Here is a 21,444-nt window from a genome sequence, read left to right as displayed (position 1 = left end):
CTTTGGTCAAGGGCTCTATCTTGCTGTTAAGTTCCCATTTTCTAACATAGTGCTTGACATATAGTTGGAGATACATATGAAATAGAGACAGGCAGGGCACAGTACAGAGGCCCAGGCCCCACAACTAAATAAATGGTCATGAGGGTAGAAGATATCTAGCACATACTGTGTCATGGTAGAGAGACCATGAGGTTTGGAGTCAGAGACACTTAGATTTGAATTATAGTTCTAGGTCTTATTACATGTATCCTTGATAATGTTTCATAAACTTTCTAAGCCTTACTTTCCTCATCTGTAAAATGAAGATAATGATCTCTACCTTGTAGTGTGGCTAAAGATCATTTTATGATTTTTTTTTAAGATTTTTTTTTGTTGTTGTGGACTGGTGGGCTGCCGTCTGTGGGGCTGCACAGAGTTGGACACGACTGAAGTGACTTAGCAGCAGCAGGACCATTTTAAAAGTCTTTGTTGAATTTGTTACAATATTGCTTCTGTTTTATGTTTTGGTTTTTTGGCTCTGAAGTATGTGGGATCTTAGTTCCCTGACCAGGGATCAAATCTCCACCCCTGCATTGGAAGGTGAAGTCTTAAACACCGGACCACCAGGAAAGTCCCTAAGGATCATTTTAGATGCCTGGTATTTACAGGGTGCTTCTAGCTTATTTTTGTTTTGAAAGCACTATATGAATAGTGTTATTAATATAAATGCAGATGGTGACTGCAACCATGAAATTAAAAGATGCTTACTCTTTGGAAGAAAAGCTATGATAAACCTAGACAGCATATTAAAAAGCAGAAACATTACTTTGCCGACAAAGGTCCGCCTGGTCAAAGCTATGGTTTTGCCAGTAGTTATGTATGGATGTGAGAGTTGGACTATAAAGAAAGCTGAGTGCCAAAGAATTGATGCTTTTGAACTGTGGTGTTAGAGAAGACTCTTGAGAGTCCCCTGGACTGCAGGGAGATCAAACCAGTCAATCCTAAAGGAAATCAGTCCTGAATATTCATTGGAAAGACTGATGCTGAAGCTGAAACTCTAATACTTTGGCCACCTGATGCAAAGAACTGACTCATGTGAAAAACCCTGATGCTGGGAAAGACTGAAGGCAGGAGGAGAAGGGGATGACAGAGAATGAGATGGTTGGATGGCATCACCAACTCAATGGACATGAATTTGAGCAAGCTCTGGGAGTTGGTGATGACAGGGAGGCCTGGTGTGCTGCAGCCCATGGAGTCACAAAGAGTTGGACACGACTGAGTGACTGAACTGAATATATAAATAAATGGGCTTCCCAGGTGGTAAAGAACCTGCCTGCCAAGGCAAGAGATGTAAGAGACATGGGTTCAATTCCTGGGTCAGGAAGATGCCCTGGAGGAGGACATGGCAACCCACGCCAGTATTCTTGCCTGAGAATCCCATGGACAGAGGAGCCTGGCGGGCTATGGTTCATGGAGTTGCAAAGAGTTGGACATGACTGAAGTGACTTATCATACATTAATGTAAATAGACAGAATATTATTAATTTATCACAAATGAAATAGATGACATAAGTGTATTTTTCTTTAAAGAATTTATAGAAAGGACTAAACTTTTGAAAAATGCATAGGTTAGAAAATCAGCTATTTATATTCCTTGAGTGAGAAAAAATCTATTCATATGATTTGGTTTCTAATTGCCTTTCATTTGCTTTGAACATCTCTATTGAAAAAGGAAAATGCAAAGAAAAAAATATGAGAAAAACTCTTGAAACCACATTGAATTGTATAAATTTAGTGGTTTTGAATTTGGATATTTTCCATTTGTGAATGGCCCTGGAGAACTATCTGGCCCTTTTCCAGGTGGATGCTTACTTGTCCGCCCAAGCGCATCGATCTGGTTCTTCTGGGACCCGCTGACAGAAGCGATCACGATCCGGTACTGCTCGCCAGCCTCCAGCCTCTGGAACGTGTGCTCCGAGACGTGCTTGAGAACAGTCTGAGACTCGACCATTTGATTCTGCCTGAATGCTGACACCACGTAGGAATCCACATCACCCCCACCAGGAGTCCAGTTCACTGTCAGGCTATCTGTTGCCCCACTGGGAGAAATGTGAATATTTTTGACCGCACTAGGAACTAAGAAAAGACAGTAAATTAAAAAAATATCACTTAGAGAATGAGTTGTGGAAATTTTCAACTCAAATTTTCATGTTTCCTACCTTTTGGCATCTACTGAAAGAATACATATGAAAAAATTGGTATCAGTCTACCATTTTTCTCCTACTTTTCTGCTTGAGCTGAAGTTGATAGGGGAAATTTAGAGGGACATTAAGGCCAGTGAGTGGAAATGAAGAATGCCAGTTATACAGAGGGTGCTAGTGAGACTGTCTTGGTCCAATTCTTGCTTTCCTCATTTACTAGCTGTGGGACTATAGGCAAATCACTCAACTCCTGTAAGTTTCCATTTCCTCATCAGAAAAACAGCAGTGACAATAATAGTAACCAGTCCATGAAATTGTCAGGACTGAACAAAATTTACACATAAAGTTCTTTTCTGTGGGTCCAGTTCACAGTAAACTCTTAATAAATGTTAGCTGTTATAGCAACACTCCCAACAGAGTTCCAAAGAAGGAACACAAAAGCAACCAACCGACTGACCAACCAACCCACCCAGTTATTTCTACTTAATTTGTATGACTCGCAGGCAACAGCTATTCACATCAATTCAATGCTTTTTTTCAGAAACTTTTTCTTCTTCCCTACGTCATACTTCAGTTTTGTTAAACCAGCTTGGACAACATCATTGTCACTATCGAGATAAACTTCTCCTTTTTTGCCACTCCTTCCTCACCCCTTCACCCTTCAAATCCTCAACCAAAATGCTTGGCTACCCAACATGCTAAATACACCGCTCTATCTAGTCAGGTTCGAGAGCCAGATTTCCAATTACCTGTGAAGCCCTCAATGAAGGCTGACTGCTGGACATCTCCACTAATCGTCAAGACAAGAATTTTATATTTGCGCCCTGGTGTGAGGGAGGTGAATCGATACTCAGTTGCAGTACTGACAAGGTGAAAAGGAGGAAATACTTTCATATCGTTGAAGAGCAGCTGGATCTCGTACTGGTCGACATCCCCATCAGCTCGTGTCCATGTCACCCAAAGGTCCTCGGTGCTCCTGTTCTGCAGTGTGAGATCCTTAACAGCCTCTGGGACTACAAGAGGACATTTTGAGAAAGTGACTGATTAGAGTTTACTCCACAATAATTTATGAATCACATTCACAGAACTGGCAAACATCTCTCTTCCCCAAATAAACCACGTCAGCAACTTCACACATAATTAAACAAGAAAAATTGGAAGCCACTATTAAAATTGTGATTTTTTTTTCCTTACATAAATCTTATATGCTAAGTGTTGGTAGAATATAATTATAAAATGAGTTATGATCTCAATCATGAGATAAAACAAGATGTCTAGAACTTTAAATGCATGATGCAGGAGGACAGGGAAGAAAAATGCAAAATTTGGCCTTCCTGCTTGTCCGCTATGCTTGCTTTTATCTGTCAATAAATATTCTGTGATTACAAGGTCCTGGCTTGGCTGAATGATGTTAGTTCCAAAGTGAGACTAACTGGGAATATAATTTACTGATCAGTAAGTAGATAAAATTCAAGGTTCAGATAAATTATATACTCAATGACCTTTAAAGTCCCAACCAACCATCAAATTTTGCAATCTTTCCACTTACTTGTTCTTCCATTCCCTTGTTCACTGGCTTCATATTGTCCACTTTTTGTACTAACAGTAACACTGTACAACCGTCCAGGGACTAGCTTAACAAATATACACTCATTTTCAGACTTGGGAATGCTTTTTGTTTGAATGAAGTTGTTTTTGTTTTTAATGGTGACTTCATAGTGATCAAAGTCTCCAGAGGCATGTACCCAGGATACCTTTAAATAGTCACTCCTGGCCGAGTTGCTGATACTGACTCCCTGGACCTTGTTAGGCACTGAAAAAAGAGAACAGATAACAGCTAGATATAGAATGATTCTGAGGGAGCCATTGATCACAGATGACAGTCTCAGATGATAAAGGAAAGTGAGTAGATTTTTACTGTGTGCATTTAAAAGAAAAAAATCTTAGACCTTCAGATAACAAATTTCTGGAGAGGAAAGATGGTTACACTATTTGGAGTCATTAAATAGATCTTTTTTTACAGAACCTGATGAATGAATTCCAATCCTATTGTTAGCCTATACAAAGTGTCATGTACAAGATGGAACATTAAATGTAATAACTGATGATTAATATGAATGACGGCGATGACGTTAATAATTCCAAGGGGAAACTCAATATATGACAATAAGTTACCAACATGAGTATAAACAATCCAAAAGAAAATGGAAGAAGAGGAAGGACATGTGGTAATTGATACATGAAAATATGTTCAGCATCATTGGTGATCAAGGAAATGCTAGTTAGGGCCATGGTAAAATACCATTTTACATTCATGTGGTTGACAAAATTTAGAAACCTGATAAAATCCAGTGTGAGAGAGGGTGCTCATTCACAGAAGACTGAATGAATGAACTGGTAAATAAACACAGTGAAACAGTATATGGAAGTCATAATTAATTTTTCTTAACTCAAAACACAAAAATCCGGATTTCTTGTCCTTAACAGCAAAACACAAAATATGGATGAATTTAATATTAAGTGAAAAAAATTTAAGTCCCAGAAGATTACATATTGCATGAAAATACTTATTTTATATCAAAACAACCGAAAATTTTAAAAAATATAATTTTAGGATTATATAAATAATAAAATTGTAACATGGAAGGCAAGAGAGAAAAACAGGAGTCAAGATGATGGCTATTGTGGGATGGATTAGTCAGGAGGGAATCTCATGATCTGATGTGGATTATTAAGCCCCTAGTTTTTGTTCTGGGTAGTGCTTTCTGATGTATATATATAATTATTAAAAATTATTAATTAAATGTCTATGTTAAATTAAATGCCTAAAAAACAAAACTGGCAAAGTGGCAACTGACATATAGGACCCTGAGCCAAGAATTATTATTAATTCAATTTTGTTCACCTGACGTTCCCCATAATTATACAAATAAACAATTCTATGAACCTATAGTTTTCCTCTCAATTGATCAATCAATCTATGAATGCTTGTTAACAGGAGCACTGTAAAATAAGCCAATTCTGTATTTAGAGCATGATATCACAGATATTCTATTATTTTATTTGGGACTGTATTTTAATTCAAAATAGGTCCCAGATTAATTACTATTTGGCAAAACTGGATTTTATAAATATTAATGAGAAGGAGCATCGAGAAGAGATATGAACTCAGTCAGATCCAGGGTGCTAAACTATCTCAGTGCCACCATGTTCTCTGGATCTGGGCAATCTCTGTGTTTGGTGTATGTCAAGGGATTTCTGCTCTGATCACATGCCAAGTCTATGTCCAGGTTTTCTCTCCCACGTTTCCCCAAGCATGAAATGATCCAGAAACTTTAATATTTTACTATCTAAGCTATAGTTTTCATGATGCTTCTCACACCTACAAGTTGCACTACTATCCTTTGTTGGCTTATGTGTGCTGGGCTTTATATTGGAATACATCACACTCCAGATATGCAGCAAGAGCAGGTATGCTTTTTCCCCTAAGATGTTTACCTGGAACCAATCAGCATGTTGCTAGAATTTAGTCATCACAGACTTACAGACAATACATTCCAGAGTGACGCTGTTTGTATGGGCTAAGAAAGGTTGATAATCCAGGCAATTTACTGAAGACAAAGCAACTCTTCCAGGGAGAAAAACTAGGCTGAATACCACGCTAAGTCAATAAGGGGCTCTCCAGGTGGAACTGAGGGTAATTTGTGAGACTTGCCTTGATGCACGGTGAGATGATATGGTACAGAATTAGAAATACTGATATTACGACCAGAAATGTAGAACAAGAGCATTAGAAAAGGAAAAGGGCTTTGAGACAATCAGCCAAAATCAACAAGGCAACAACTCAGACACGACACTCCAGTTAAACTGATTTGTCAGGGGCAATGGTCTGCATTGATTAGTCATGCGCCAAATCCAAGTTCATGCTGGTAAAGAATCAAAAGGGTGCTTTGAATAAAGGCTCACTTTTCTTGCATTTAAAAACAATCTGAGCACAAGACCTTGCAAAATGAAAGTCATGTGGACAGGGAACAGTCATGGACGGACACCAAAGGAGAGAAAAGGGTTAGTGACTGGATGACATATCCTTTAATTTCTGGCAATTTTTAGGCTCCAAGTTAAATCAACATAAAACGCTGACCTGAGGCTGCTTTGTAAATAGAAATCTGCTTTTCAGACCTAAGACAGTATTGTGCTTATCAGCATAATTAAACTTTAAATCATTTGAGGGTAAGGACTATCTCTTTATATCCCTGACTAGTGCTTTCAGAGGGAACATGATGTAATGAAAATAGCCCTTGAGTATGGTTGAGCTTGGGTACTGGTTAGCCATGTGACCTTTAGGAAGCCACAGTTTCTTTCTGGGGCTTTATCTCAAATGACATGGAATTAGACCACTCTACGGACACTTTCAATGCTAGCATGCTGCAACAATGTGAATTGGTGGTTCTTAACTTTTTGAGGTTACAGAAATTGTGAGACTCTGATGAAAAGCCATCCACTCTCTTTCCAAAGAAATGCATATACTTCCCCTGTCCCCAACAACTTCACAGAAAATTTTGGGGGTACTACTTTCCAAAAGTCTACCTAATGAAGCACTGGGTAAAACCCTCCAGTCTAAGTGATTTCTGATTACTCATTCATCAAACATTCACTGAGTGCCTACTACTAGGCTCCAGATCTTGTGCTGGGGCATTAAATGATATTAGTTGTCCCAGATACTCATGGAAAATTGACATTTTAAAATGTAAATATCAACCCATAGCTCAGCAGGAAAGATTTGACAAAACATTAACAGCATCTTAAGCAGTAATCACAGATGTAAGCCCCAGGAGGTATAAGTAAATTGGGAAAATGGTAGCTGTCTAAATTTAGTTCTTTATAGCACATTAAAGACCAGGCCTTCAGTGCCTTTGCTAAGATTTTGCTCCTAGCCTCGGAACTATAAGGTTTCACGATTTCACCTTATCTAAAAAAGGATGAACAGTGGTCTTGACCAACAGACATTTCAGGAAGAATTTCAGGACAGAGAACATTATAGGCTCTTGAGTCATTCAGAACGAAGTTTAAAATCCAGATGTGAAATGCCCTGGCTGTTTAACAAGTTAAACAACTGGGCAAGTTACCTTGGACTTTGGTTCAACACTTATCACAACCTGTAAGATGGGAATAATAACAACTACCTCAATAAGGACTTTATAAGGATTAAATTAGTAAATATATATAAAGCCAGGGTCTAGCAACCGAAAAGTACTCCCTAAACAGAAATACTTGCTACTATATTTAAATATACTATGAACTCTAGCCACAAAAATTGTGTTCATCTTATTCTGAAGGTAACATCTGCTCACATAAGGAACTTGTTGGGTCAAAATATGAGGACTCTATAACAGCATTGTGATCTCAGCAGTCTTTAATCCCGTCCTTACAGAATTGCTGCAGATCTGTGATGTCCTGAGGAGCTTCCCAGGTGGCGCTAGTGGTAAAGAACCCACCTGCCAGTGCAGGAGACATAAGAGATGTGGGTTCAATCCCTGGGTAGGGAAGATCCCCTGGAAGAGGGCATGTCAATCCACGCCAGTATTCTTGTCTGGAGAATCCCATGGACAGAGGAGCCTGGTGGGCTACAGTCAATGGACTCACAAAGAGTTGGACGTGACTGAAGCGACTTAGCACACACACATGCATGCCTGATGCCCTGAACCACGACGGCAGCTGGTTCTTAGAGAGTCTGTATCTCATGAAAGCCTCACCTGTCCGCTCTTGGCTGAAGGAATGACTTTCATATTTGCCACTCCTCGTAGTTATGGTCACGTTGTAGAGGCGGCCTGGGGTGAGGGAGCTGAAGGAACATTCACCGACAGACTTGGCAATCACGAGGGACTGAACCACCCTGCCGTCATGGGAGAGTGTCACCACGTAGTTGTCCACGTCTCCAGGAGCCGGCAGCCAGGATATGCTGAGGTAGTCACTGCGGCCAGAGTTGTTTACCGTTACTCCACTCACACTGGAAGGGACTAGGATTTTAAAGAGGGGGAGAATATTTAAAAAGAAAAGCACAGTCAAATTGTGAGTCATTTACTGCAGTCAGCACAAACGGCGTGGACTCAGAAGATCTGATTACCTAGGAAGTGTCAAGGGAGTGTAAGGATTTCATGTTACCTCAGAAGGCTAACCAAAATGAAAATGCAAGAAGTCTTTTGGATGCCTCAGCAATATAAGGATGCTGCTATTGAATTTTCATGGTGTGACTGTTTGCAGAGTATTTTAAGTGGAGGCATTTTTATGTGAGTGTGTCAAGAGGTTCCCTTTGTAGGACAGGGAACAAACATTAACATCGTAAATGTATGAGCTTGAATCCAAACCCATTGATAAAGAATAGAAGTTTGAGGGGAAAGGTATTCAAGATACAATGGCTTTTCTAAAAGTCTTAGACATTGGGTAGCTTCAATCTTCTTGTGATTAAGTTATTTATTTCTGGGATGTCTAATCATGAACACAGGTGAAGGGGTTGTATTTCCCTTTGAAAAGCATTTCCTGCCCTCTAGTGGTGAGAAATAAACTTGAACATCTATTCCGTAAGCAACTAGTCAGGAGACCAGACTTGCAGGCACAAAGACCTGTTGTGGAGATAAGGACTTTTCTGGTGTCCACCACAATCGTACAAAAATAGAAAAGATGCGGATGCCTTCCAGGAGTTCCCCAGCTACTAGTACAAGTTAATCTGCAAATTAATCATTGTGATGATGAATAATAGTTATTCCCTGTATTAGAAATAAGTGCACAACAAATAGCACTGTCAGTAGTGAGTATCAGAATAAAATATTACAGTATATATGACCTCCACTGCCGTTTTCATCATTGGTTGACTGACTTCAGGTAAACATTTTCATATAACTGTCAAAATCCATACATCACATATAATTGATGGGATTTGGCTAGATGACCTCTGAGAATCCTTCTTATCTAATATGCTCTGACTTTGTGATTTAAGCCCCAAAGTCTTTTTTATGTCTATAAGCACTTATCCATCACCAAAGATATAAACAGCACTCTATTGAATAATTCTGCTGATGCTGTTCTATGTATATGGACATTTCCTAGATATAACATTGAACTTTTAGCCATATTATTTGTGTATTGATGACTTCCCTCCTTCTTCCCTTCCTTCTTTTATTTTCTGTCCTTCCTAGTATCTGTATATTACATCCCTTGGTAGCTCTCAAAATAACTATGCGTGTTTTTCAAAACTGCTGGAAATATTTGCAACTACTAACATTTTATTAGAAAAGATATAATTATCAAAAATATTACCAAAAATATAAATTCATGTTTAAAAAGACAGATATAAAAAAATTAAAAGACAGATATAAAATTTATTTTCCTTTAGAATTAGCATTTTTTCAGGTCATAACTAGATTTGTTAAGCACATTTGATATTTTAAATTTTAAATATTTTGCCACCTTATCTAAGCTGGGAGGTTTTATATATATGTTTAAAATCTGTAGAAGTATAAATGAATTATTTCAACCTTGACTAATACTTCAGCAATTTGAGTAGATGGTAATGATTATTAAGGCTTCAGCCATCGAATTATTTTTACAATCTACCATGTACAAAATATACTAACGAAAGCACCTTTCAAAATTCTCATTATTGTGTTTCTATAGTAATATTCCATTTTTCTCCTTTTTCATTATAATGTCTGCACTCAATGTGTTTGAATAAAATAACTGATGCTAATATTTATTCGTATCTTGTCCTCTCCTCAAAACTTTACAATCATTCTTCAAAGAATTTCTCATCTATTTTTTGCATACTTCTATTATATAATGTTGGCCAAATACTGATACCTCTGTTGCCATTAAAATATAGTATAAAATAATTACAAGTCTCATTTATCAAGTGATCTCAGACACCAAACTATTTTAGCACAGCACAATAAGCTGGGTAGCCCTTGGTGTATTTTAAGATGGGAATTAACCTATGTAGCAGAGTCTGACTACTTGCTCACCAAACCATTTCCTTTTCCTGTTAGACACACAGCTAGACTATATTGCCCAGCTACTCCTGCAGAGGAGTGTAGTCATACAACTGTTCCCGTTAAAGGAATGTGGGTGGAAGTGATGTGTTTACTTCCAGCTTTGGTAGTCTCTCTCCTCCCTATAACCTTCATCCTCTGGAGAAATGAAGAGACCTCCGAGGACCTAGAGGAAGGAAGAACCACAGATGGTAGGACCCTGGGTCCCTAAATTACTGCCTGGAGAAGAACCAACCAATAGAGTTGTCCAAGCAGGAACACCTACATTGTACAGTTGAATAAGCAGGAAATAAGTCAATGTAATCTGACTAATGCAACTGCAACTCAATGGGAAATGGATGCAAGTTCCTTCTCAAATCTTCTCCTTAACTTATTTCTCCTTCCCCACTCTGATACCTGGTGTTGGCATGAATTACTGGGCATAGAAGAGAAAATGAAAGCTTAGAGAGATAAGTTAATGGAGAGCTAGGGCCAGAATCTAGGCCTCTTGACCCCAAACTAAGCTTTTGGGTTCCCCAATCCAATTATGCTACACTGATGGATAGTGCCAAGAATCACTAAAAGAGAAGAAGGAAGATATCAGGAAGAACAGCATCAGTTGCCACAGAATGACAGAAATGAGCAGACATCAGTGAATTTCTACCTAGACAAGAAATATCTTTTCAGCGACTTGGTTGATCTTTTGGGAGAGTTAATGAAGTTAATGGTCCTTGGATTCAATAAGCAGATGAGATTCATGATTTTAGAAGAGGACATAACTGTGGATATAGGCTACTGATACTCAGAATCTGAGCACTGGAAATATGAAGAGATGAGCCTGACATCCAACTTCTTATAATCATATGAAATTAAACAGGCAAAGTCACTGAGTTGATTCTGAGGTCACTAATAATTATTAAAGCTTCTATTGGATTTATTTAACTGTTTTCCTTTCTAAGAAACTGGAACATACATTTTATATTGTATTTACATTCTTTCTTTGTGTTGTGTAGAAAATTATATTCCTTTCTTTGGTGCTGCACCTCTATCTGACACATATTGCCATAAGATATTTATTTGCTTACTTAGCTCTCTGCCCTATTTGACTATGAGCTCTTTAAGGTCAAGGAACACTGTTTAGGTGGCATACAGTATTAAACACTGTTTAATGTTGCCCATGAAAATATATGGGATTGGGGAATTTTATTAACTTTCAACCATAGAAGTTGGAGATCATTGTTTTTTCTGTCTTGAAACTAAGAATAAGAAAAGAGAATGGAAGATATGTTTTTTTTTAAAAAGTTTATGACTTGCTTACCTTAGGGTAAGATTAACATGTCTTAGGATTAACATGTCCTAAGATTTATGTCAGATTAACATAAAAATTTCAAAGAATATTAGCTGGATGAAGGAATAAACTTAGGCAACAAATGACTATTGTGTCATCATTAAGGTTTTCTAAGAGTTCTGACACAATAAGTATTGGAAATTTTAGAAAATTTAGTGTTCACTCTCTCCTCTCTCACTCATCCTCCAATTTCCATTCCTGGGAGATCACCATGTACCGTCTAAATGGTATTGAGACTTGGCTTTTAGGAAGGTCTGAGTTGGGTCTGTCTTTAGGATGTTTCAAGCCTTCTAGGATACACTCCGGAGGCTCCACGTGCTCAGGTGTCTGTAGGTCACACTCTTCTTACCTGTCCTTCCCTCCACCACCACTTGTCGGGAAGAGATCCCTCCGCTTACTGTTGTTACCACCACGGAGTAGAGGCTGCCTGATTTGAGGGAGTGGAAGCTGTATCTGCTAGTCTCACTGGAGACACTTTCATTTTTGATGACCACATTTTCATGGATCAGTAAGACTTGGTAGAACTCTATGTCCCCCAGGGCGTGGGTCCAGTTAGTAAACAGACTGTTTGTTGTCCCTTGGTTGGCCACATGCAAACCAGTCACTTGGGCAGGCACTAAAACAGAGCAGAGAGGGAAGGAAACACAGATGACACTTCATTACCCTAAGGAAGTGTGACAAAAATGAGTAAAAAATGGAGGCAGTCTCGAAAATGCTAAAATATATACATATACTTTGACATAGACAGTTAGCTTTATTTCCTGTGACATACGGAGAGTGAGTCCCCTACAGAGACTCTACCATTCTGAAAGAGCTGCTTATGTGGAAAATCAAAATTATTTCATATCCAAGGATAAGATGTATGCCTATTAAGTATTTTTTATTTTAAATTTTAAATAATAAAAGGGTGCTATTTTTGACAATTGCTTACCTAATGGGATTTCACCTGTCCCTACTCAATGAGAACTGAAAGTCACATTATTTACTGGATGGTTGTTACGGGGTGGTATTGGGAAATCCCTTCAACTTGATGATTAGATTGTAGTCTAGGAAACTGGTAATTCTTTACTGGCACATTCTCAAGAGGCCTATTCTTATTGTACATGTGTGAGTGAGTGAAAGTCGCTCAGTCGTGTCTGACTCTGCGACCCCATGGACTGTACAGTCCATGGAATTCTCCAGGCCAGAATACTGGAGTGGGTAGCCTTTCCCTTCTCCAGGGGATCTTAGCAACCCAGGGATTGAACCCAGGTCTCCCACATTACAGGTAGATTCTTTCCCAGCTGAGCCACAAGGGAAGCCCTGTTATACATGAAAATGCTACAATAATATAAGTTATAGTATTAAATAATAATAATATTAATGATAACAACTGAATCAATTATCAAAAAATGTAATTGGCCTACACAACAGTGCTAGAAAAGAGTCGTTCTGGGGTCCAAGGCCTGATCTGTCTCACCTGTGAGCCTGTGCCCTTTACCTAATTAACAATCATTGTGATTTTTAACCTGTCCATTAACAAATCTTTTCACACAGATCTTGAAGTTGGCACTTGATCAACATTTCCTTTGTACCTCTTCCCAGAATTATGATAGATAATCAAAGGGATTAGAGCCTTGGCACAATCTTTCTCAGAAATCACTGACTTTTGGATTAAGATATAAACATATTCATTAAAATATTTTACTGTACATGGATTGAAAGATTCAATTCTAATTCTAAATTACATGTGGAAAGCAAATTATATGCCAAAATAATTTTGAAAAACAAAAATAAAGTTGAAGGACTAACATCATCTGATTTCAAGACTTCTAGAAAGCTACAGTAATGAAGACAGTGTGATGTTGGAAAAAAAGTAGACAGACAGACTAACGGAAAAAAATTGAGGATCCAGAAATAGACCAACACGTTATAGGAGACTGATGTTTTTTAAAGATGCAAGGGCCATTCAGTAAAGAAAGGAGAGTCTTTTCAATAAATAGGATTAGAACTACTGGCTGTCTATGTGCAAAGAAAGAAACCTTGCTTCATATCTCATATACATACAAAAATTCAAAATTGGTAATACACCTAAATTTATAACCTAAAACTATGAAACTGCTAGGAGAAAATTTTGATGACCTTGTGTTAGACAAAGACTTCTTAGATATGACACCAAAAGCATATTCATGAAAGAAAAAATTGATAAATTGGACGTTAAAACTAAAAACTTCTGTTTTGCAAGACACACTAATAAATTAAGGAAAAGACAAGCCAGAGGAGGAAATCAAGATGGTGGATCAAGAGGACAGAGAGCACAATGAAAAAGCAGAGGAACTACTCTCAATTGAAAAGAAAAAGTAAATCCCTAAAAAAATGAATGAAACAGAAATAAACAATTTACCAGGCAAAGAATTATAAACATTGGTAATAAAAATGTTAACTGAATTAGGGAAAAAATTTATCTAAACAGTGAACATTTTAACAAGGAACCAGAAAATATAAAATAGACCCAACCAGAAATGAATAACTCAATAGCTGAAATAAAAGAAAAAAAAAAACACACTAAGAAGGAATGAGGAGCAGACTTAGTGTAACACATAAGTGATCTAGAAGACAGAATAATGTAAACTACTCAATCAGAACAAAGAAAGAAAGAAAAACAAATTTAAAAAAATGAAAGCAATTTAAGAGATGTCTGGGATAACATTAAGTGTTCCAATACTTGCATTAGAGGGGTCCCAGAGGTGAAGAGAGAGAAAAGAGGATTGAAAATGTATTTGATGAAATTACATCTGAAGACTTCTCAAGCATGAAGAAAGAAACAGATATGCAAGTTCAGGAAGCACAGAGGGTCCCAAATAAGATGAACCCAAATAGAGCCACTCCAAGATATAGCATAATTAAAATGGCAAAAGCTAAAGAGAAAATTCTAAAGGCAACAAGAGAAAAACAAAGACTCATACACAATGGAATCCCTGTAAGGCTGTCAGCTGATTTCTGTGCAGAAATATTCCAGGCCAGAAGGCAGTGGCATGATACATTCAAAGTGCTGAAAGGGAAAAACATCCAACCTAAGATTGGATGATTATCAGTTAAAATACCCAGCAAGATTATCAGTTAAAATAGAAGTAGAGATAAGCAAAAACTAAAGACAAGCAAAAACTAAAAGTTCATCAATACTACATATACCCTAAAAGAAAAGTTGAGGGGTCTTCTCTAATTAGAAAAGAAGAATCTATAGGAAATGAAAAAATCCCACTAGATCAACCACTTAAATAAGCTAGTATGTACATTAAAAGACAAAAAATTGTAAATGTGACTGTAATAACAATATACAATTGAGGGATAAGCAAAAGATGTAAAATATGGCATCAAACCCACAAAATGTAGGGTAGGAAGGTAAAAAACATAGGTCTTTCAGAATGCATGTGAACTTAAATGACTACCAGTCTAAACCAAGTAGATATAATTATAGGTCAGCATTGTGAATCCCATAACAACCACAAATCAAAAAGGATAAAATATCAAAGAATAAACTTAATCAAGGAGGTGAAATATAAAATCTGAAAACTATAAAAACACTGATGAAGGAAACTGAAGATGATACAAAGAAATGGAAAGATATCCCATGCTCTTGGATTAGAAGAATTAATATTGTTTAAAATCACCATACTACCCAAAGTAATCTATAGATTTAATGCAATCACTACCAAAATATCCATGACATTTTTTACAAAGCTAGAAAAAATAATCCTAAAATTCACATGGAATCACAAAAACCATGAATTATCAAAGCAATCCTGAGAAAAAAAGAACAAAGCTGGAGATATCAAGCTCCCAGAGTTCAGATTATACTACAAAGGTACAGTAATCAAAGCAATATGATACCGGCACAAAAAGAGACACACAGATCAATAGAACAGAACAGAGAGCCCAGAAATAAATCCACACACTTATGGCTATTTAATCTATGGCAAAGGAAGCAAGAATATACAATGAAGAAAAGATATTCTTTTCAACAAGTGGTGCTGGGATAACTAGACAGCTACATGTACAAAAATGAGATTAGAACATTTCATCACACTATACACAGAAATAAACTCAAAATTGATTAAAGACCTAAATGTAAGATTGGAAATCATAAAACTTCTAGAAGAGAACATAGGCAGAACACTCTTGACATAAATTGTAATAATAATTTTTCTGGATTTGTCCCCTAAATGCAAGAGAAATAAAAGTAAAAACAGATGAGACATGATTAAACTTAAAGCTTTTGCACAACAAGGGAAATCACTACAAAAACATTTTGATTTCTGGCACAAACAATGAAAATCCCCTCAATAAACACAACTGCACATGCTGGACAAAACATAAAAATGTAGATCTATGAATGAGTTGTCAGGAATGTAATGAATTCTCAGAAACCTATAATAAAGTGAGAGAGGTAACTGGATAGCTGAAGCAGACTTTCACCATGAGGGCACCTTTCAAATATAAATCTAAGCTTTGATTTTATAGCCTTGCTGGAACTATGAATAGGACATTCCCAGGGTGAGGAACCTCATAGGTGACTCTGCATAATACTGAATCCTGAAAGCTTACATTCTAAATGTAAGGGAAGTAAATATTTCCTCCCTGCTCCCCACATACTTCAGCCTCCTTAGTATTGGGAGAAAAAATCTTCCACTGAGAATTCATCACATTTTCAGTGAGTTTGCCAAGTCAAATTCATAAAACCTGGGTGATCAAAAACCTCAAGTTGATAATTTAGATTAAATGTCTGAGTTGCTAGAAATCCTGTACACCTGAAAGAATCTCCAGAAAAGAAAATTCCTTCTGAAACCTATCTCAAAGAATTCCCACAAAATAAAAATCCAAGATATATGAGTTTAAAGTAAAGCATCACAAACATTTGAGGAAGTAAAGCACCATGGGCAAAGGCAGACAACTCAGTAAACAACAGGACTGAACTCCTGATGATTTCAGATACTGCACTGATCAGACATAGATTGAAAATAGAAGTCATGAATTTACTTATATTAACAGAGGGAGGAGAATGGAAAGAGCAACAGAATACAAACCAGATTTGAGACAACCAAAGAAAATATTTAAAAGTGAAGAACATAACAATTAAATCTTAAAACTCAATGGGTGGACTTTCAAACAGATCAGATAAAACTAAAAGAAGAATTAATAAACTAAAACTAAGATCTGAGGAAATTATCCAGATGATAGCCCAGAGAGCAAATATATGGAAAACATGAAACATGAATGTGTATATATATACAATGCCCAGTACTGAATAGGCTCTTAATGAACATTTATAAGATGAATGTTACATAATTCAGCAGACAGGATAGTTTTAAAGTCTAAAATTTATTTAAAAATATTACCTGTTCTTCCTTTTGTTAAAGATGAATTTTTGAGGTCTCCACTAATACTGGCGACTGTAGCTATGTATTTTCGTCCAGGCACCAGGTCAGTAAAAGTGAATTCTTTGGCATCTCTGGGAAGCAACTTATGGATGAGTAAGAGGTCTCTGTCGATGAGTGAAATGATGTATTTCTCCCATTCTGCTGCAGGGGTCTGCCACATGACGCTCAGTGAGGTTTCATTGGCATGTTTGACACGAAGATGAAGGACAGCCAGGGGGACTGAGGAAAAAGCAGTAGACATTTGGGTCATTTGGATGTTGGAGAAGACTCTTGAGAGTCCCTTAAACTGCAAGGAGATCAAACCAGTCAATTCTAAAGGAAATCAATCCTGAATATTCATTGGAGGGACTGGTGCTGAAGCTCCAATAGTTTGGCCACCTTATGTGAAGAACTGACTCATTAGAAAAGACCCTGATGCTGGGAAAGATTGAAGGCAGGAGGAGAAGGGGACGACAGAGGATGAGACGGTTAGATGGCATCACTGACTCAATGGACATGAGTCTGAGCAAGCTGTGGGAGATGGTGAAGGACAGCGCATGGTGCGCTGCAGTCCGTGGGGTAGAAAAGAGTCAGACGCGACTGAGCAACTGAACAACAACGTCTGGGTCATTGATTTACTCGGATACATTTGAGTGTTCTTTAGAGGTCTGCTCCCTTCCATCCACAGGAGTGTTCTAGTCGAACATTTCTTTTCTGAATGCTTATGAGCATTTAGCAACAAAAAAAAGCGAATCACAAAAAACTTGGTGTAACATAACCAGAAATAAGGATTCGAAAGAATACTCTTGGAAACTACTGGGTCATTTATTTTTGATCATCATCCAGGAGATACTAACATCTGGAAAATGAAGAGATGACTGGAAGACACAGTTGGCAAGCTAAAGACATGTCTTGGTCCTTTTCTTTGACAGTTTTCTAAGAACACTGCATCAGTGTAGTTATTTCCTTATTATCAGGCAAGACTAAGAGAGAATATATTTGAATTTCACTCTAAGTGTGGCGTATTCCATGTCACAGGGATTGTCGTAGAAATGTTGAGCTTAGAGGTCAACTCTCTTATATGAAAATTGAGGAAATGGACTCAGAGAGGTTGTGACTTGCCATGGAATTACAGTGTAATGGTGACAGCAAGAATGCCGAAATCCATGTCTCAGAAACCTCACTCTCCTCTGCCCTAAAGTCTGAAATACCCCTCATTGCTTTAACAACTCTTTTTTGGTAACTGAAACTCCCCCATTAGTCAGCAGTGGGTCAAGGCAGTGGTTCTCTAACACTAACTACCAAGAAATAGTTATCAAATATCTACTTTGTGGGGAGGATTTGCCCAGATTGTTTCCTTATTCTTTTGGTGTTAAAAAGGTCTTTTATACAACAATGGACTTACTAGAGGAAGTGATTTCTATTGTTCTAATTTGACAAAATGAAACATTACCAACCTATTTCAGTCTATCCGTCTAAAATGTCTCAAATCCAGGGAATGCTGGGGTAAGACATTGATGGTTAGTTACCTGGGTTACTTGGACGAAGGTCCACATTAAGGTTCTGTCAATCATTAACACCATTATGTTAGCATACCTGTCCTGCCTTGGCAACGCATAGAATTCTTCAGATTTCCGCTCTCAACGGTGACTTCTACCTCATACTGCCTTCCCGGTATAAGCCCCACGTCATCTATGACATAGTGTGTTTCCTCCTTTCCCACGGTGATGTTGAGCAGCACAGAAGAACCATTCCAGAGCAGGATACGATACTGCTCCCAGTCTCCAGCAGGGGGCGACCAGCTTACTACCAGGGACTTCGTAGAACCATTGCTGTTTGCCTCCAGGTCCCCAACTTTCTGTGGAACTAAACAGTGAAATGATGTCACAAGGAGATACTAAAATCCAAAGGTAAGGATACTCATTCACTTTTAATGGGCAACAGTAGATGAGAAATCTAATAGTAGCAATTCAAAACATTTCTATCTCCTCCTGATGTTTGTGAATTGCAAATGAGTAATTTGGAGTCATCTGACATGTGAGAAATGTTTGCTAAAATAATTTTAGCAATATATCAGTAATACGATCTTCTGTAACGCTATTAATAACCTGGTGCTACGAATGCTGTGTTTTTTTAATTGCACACCAGCCCTAGAGACAATATTGATGTTGCTTCTAATGACAGTGACATTGACGGTTGTGGCATCTTTTGGAAGACAGTGGTCACAAAACATTTCTTTCTTTTCCAATTGAAAAGATTAATCTTCTTACAATATAACTCTGATCTTATTATTTCTTTGCTCAAAAACACTCAAGGTTTCCCCATTAACTACAGAATAAAACATCAAGTCTTTGATGTGGAGTTTGTAGCTCTCCCAAATGAGAGCCCAGATCCTGGCAGTCTTCACTCTGACTTCTCCCTGCAGGGCCCCTCCCTCATTTCCCACTCTTGAATGCTGGCCTGCAGTTTCTCATTCTTAGACCTTAGATCTCCTGGGCTCCTCTGCCACTGTGTCTTTGTTTTTATTATTCCCTATACGTCAAATGCCCTTCCCTCTTTCCCTCTTAACTTGCCAAGAACTTCATATTTTAAAAATCCCAGTTAAAGGCCACTGCTTCCCCAAAATCTTTACTGATCTTCTGAAAGAGAGCTTCTCATTTCTCTCTGACCATATTTATGGCTCTTACCTGGCATCTCCAATAACACAGACGATGGACCCTGGAATCAGACAGCCTGGTTTAAACCCCACCACTTACTGGTTGAATGACTATGGACAAGTTATTTGACCTCTGTGAATTATCTATAAACTGGTGATAACAATAAGACCTCTAGTGATTTTGGTGAAACCTGAATGAAATAATGCTGTAAAGTGTTCAGTCAGTGTCTGATCCATGGAAACAGCAATATAATTACATTATTAAAATTTAATATTTAAAAAAAATTGTGTGGGTATTCTACATTTGTGTGATTAAAATGTAACTTCCCTAAAAACAAGAGTTAGCAAAGTAAATATTGATATTTCAGAATTTTCAGGCCATATATTGCTCTTATATTTTTCTTTTGTTTTCTTTCTTTCTAAAGCCTCTTTAAAATGTAAGAACCACTCAGTTTGGGGTTACACAAAAACAGGTCACAGACCATATTTGGCTGAAGGGTGTAGTTTGCTGAACCCTACCATCTTAATAACTCTGAAAGCACATGATACTATAATTTATACAAGGAAGGTACTGAATAAATGTTTGGTGGCAAAATAAAATAATTCATGGAAAACATGGTTAAGACCCTGATGCTGGGAAAGATTGAAGGCAGGAGGAAAAGGGGACGACAGAGGACAAGATGGTTGGATGGTATCACCAGCTCAATGGACATGAGTTTGAGCAAGCTCCAGGATATAGCGAAGGACAGGGAAGCCTGGTATGCATGGGGTCACAAAGAGTTGGACACAACTGAGTGACTGAACAACAAGCAACAACAAAGCCCTCATTATAAGAGTTGATCAGAAATGTTTTATTGATTAGCATCAGTTCTAATTCATTTATGCTACTTAAGTAGTGTAACATGAAAGAGCACAGGGCAGAGCCAATAATACAGATCGTTCAGAAATCAATCCAAATCCATTTGCTTAAAAAACTCATATGAATGCAATTAACCCTCTGCTTGACTCTGCACAGGGAGTCCTCACTCACAGACACTCTCAGTCTATGTAGGAATTATGTAGACTATACTTCCCAGGGTGGGAAAAATTTTTCCTTCCAACTTATTTTGAGAAATCTATATGCAGGTCAGGAAGCAACAGTTAGAACTGGATATGGAACAACAGACTGGTTCCAAATAGGAAAAGGAGTACGTCAAGGCTGTATGTTGTCACCATGCTTGTTTAACTTATATGCAGAGTACATCATGAGAAACGCTGAGCTGGAGGAAGCACAAGCTGGAATCAAGATTGCCGGGAGAAATATCAATAACCTCAGATATGCAGATGACACCACCCTTATGGCAGAAAGTGAAGAAGAACTAAAGAGCCTCTTGATGAAAGTGAAAGAGGAGAGTGAAAAAGTTGGCTTAAAGCTGAACATTCAGAAAATTAAGATCATGGCATCCAGTCCCATCACTTCATGGCAAATAGATGGGGAAACAGTGGAAACAGTGACAGACTTTATTTTGGGGGGCTTCAAAATCACTGCAGATGGTGACTGCAGCCATGAAATAAAAAGACGCTTACTCCTTAGAAGAAAAGTTATGACCAACCTAGACAGCATATTAAAAAGCAGAGACATTACTTTGCCAACAAAGGTCCATCTAGTCAAGGCTATGGTTTTTCCAGTAGTCATGTATGGATGTGAGAGTTGGACTATAAAGAAAGCTGAGTGCTGAAGAATTGATGCTTTTGAACTGTGGTGTTGGAGAAGACTCTTGAGAGTCCCTTGGACTGCAAGGAGATCCAACCAGTCCATCCTAAAGGAAATAAGTCCTGAATGTTCATTGGAAGGACTGATGTT

At 37.8% G+C, this 21,444-nt stretch overlaps 1 protein-coding gene across 3 annotated transcripts in view; it reads right to left on the bottom strand.

Moving 5' to 3' along the window:
• The window catches only part of PTPRB (protein tyrosine phosphatase receptor type B), a 120,441-nt gene that overhangs the window by 47,353 nt on the left and 51,644 nt on the right, over positions 1–21,444 (bottom strand). For all 3 annotated transcript variants that reach the window (XM_081589647.1, XM_081589648.1, XM_081589649.1), the window contains 7 exons: positions 18,542–18,811; positions 16,925–17,185; positions 11,899–12,165; positions 7,934–8,197; positions 3,730–3,993; positions 2,930–3,193; positions 1,852–2,115 (listed from right to left, as the gene is read on the bottom strand). In XM_081589647.1, the coding sequence (XP_081445773.1) occupies positions 1,852–2,115; positions 2,930–3,193; positions 3,730–3,993; positions 7,934–8,197; positions 11,899–12,165; positions 16,925–17,185; positions 18,542–18,811 (1,854 nt within the window). The remainder of the gene's footprint in view (positions 1–1,851; positions 2,116–2,929; positions 3,194–3,729; positions 3,994–7,933; positions 8,198–11,898; positions 12,166–16,924; positions 17,186–18,541; positions 18,812–21,444) is intronic.

Source organism: Giraffa tippelskirchi, chromosome 4, assembly GCF_054371585.1.
Source record: "Giraffa tippelskirchi isolate mGirTip1 chromosome 4, T2T-mGirTip1v1.2.pri, whole genome shotgun sequence".
In the NCBI taxonomy this organism is placed as follows: Eukaryota; Metazoa; Chordata; class Mammalia; order Artiodactyla; family Giraffidae; genus Giraffa; species Giraffa tippelskirchi.
Note: the sequence above shows the minus strand (reverse complement) of the source record. Positions and strands in the feature narration are given on the sequence as shown.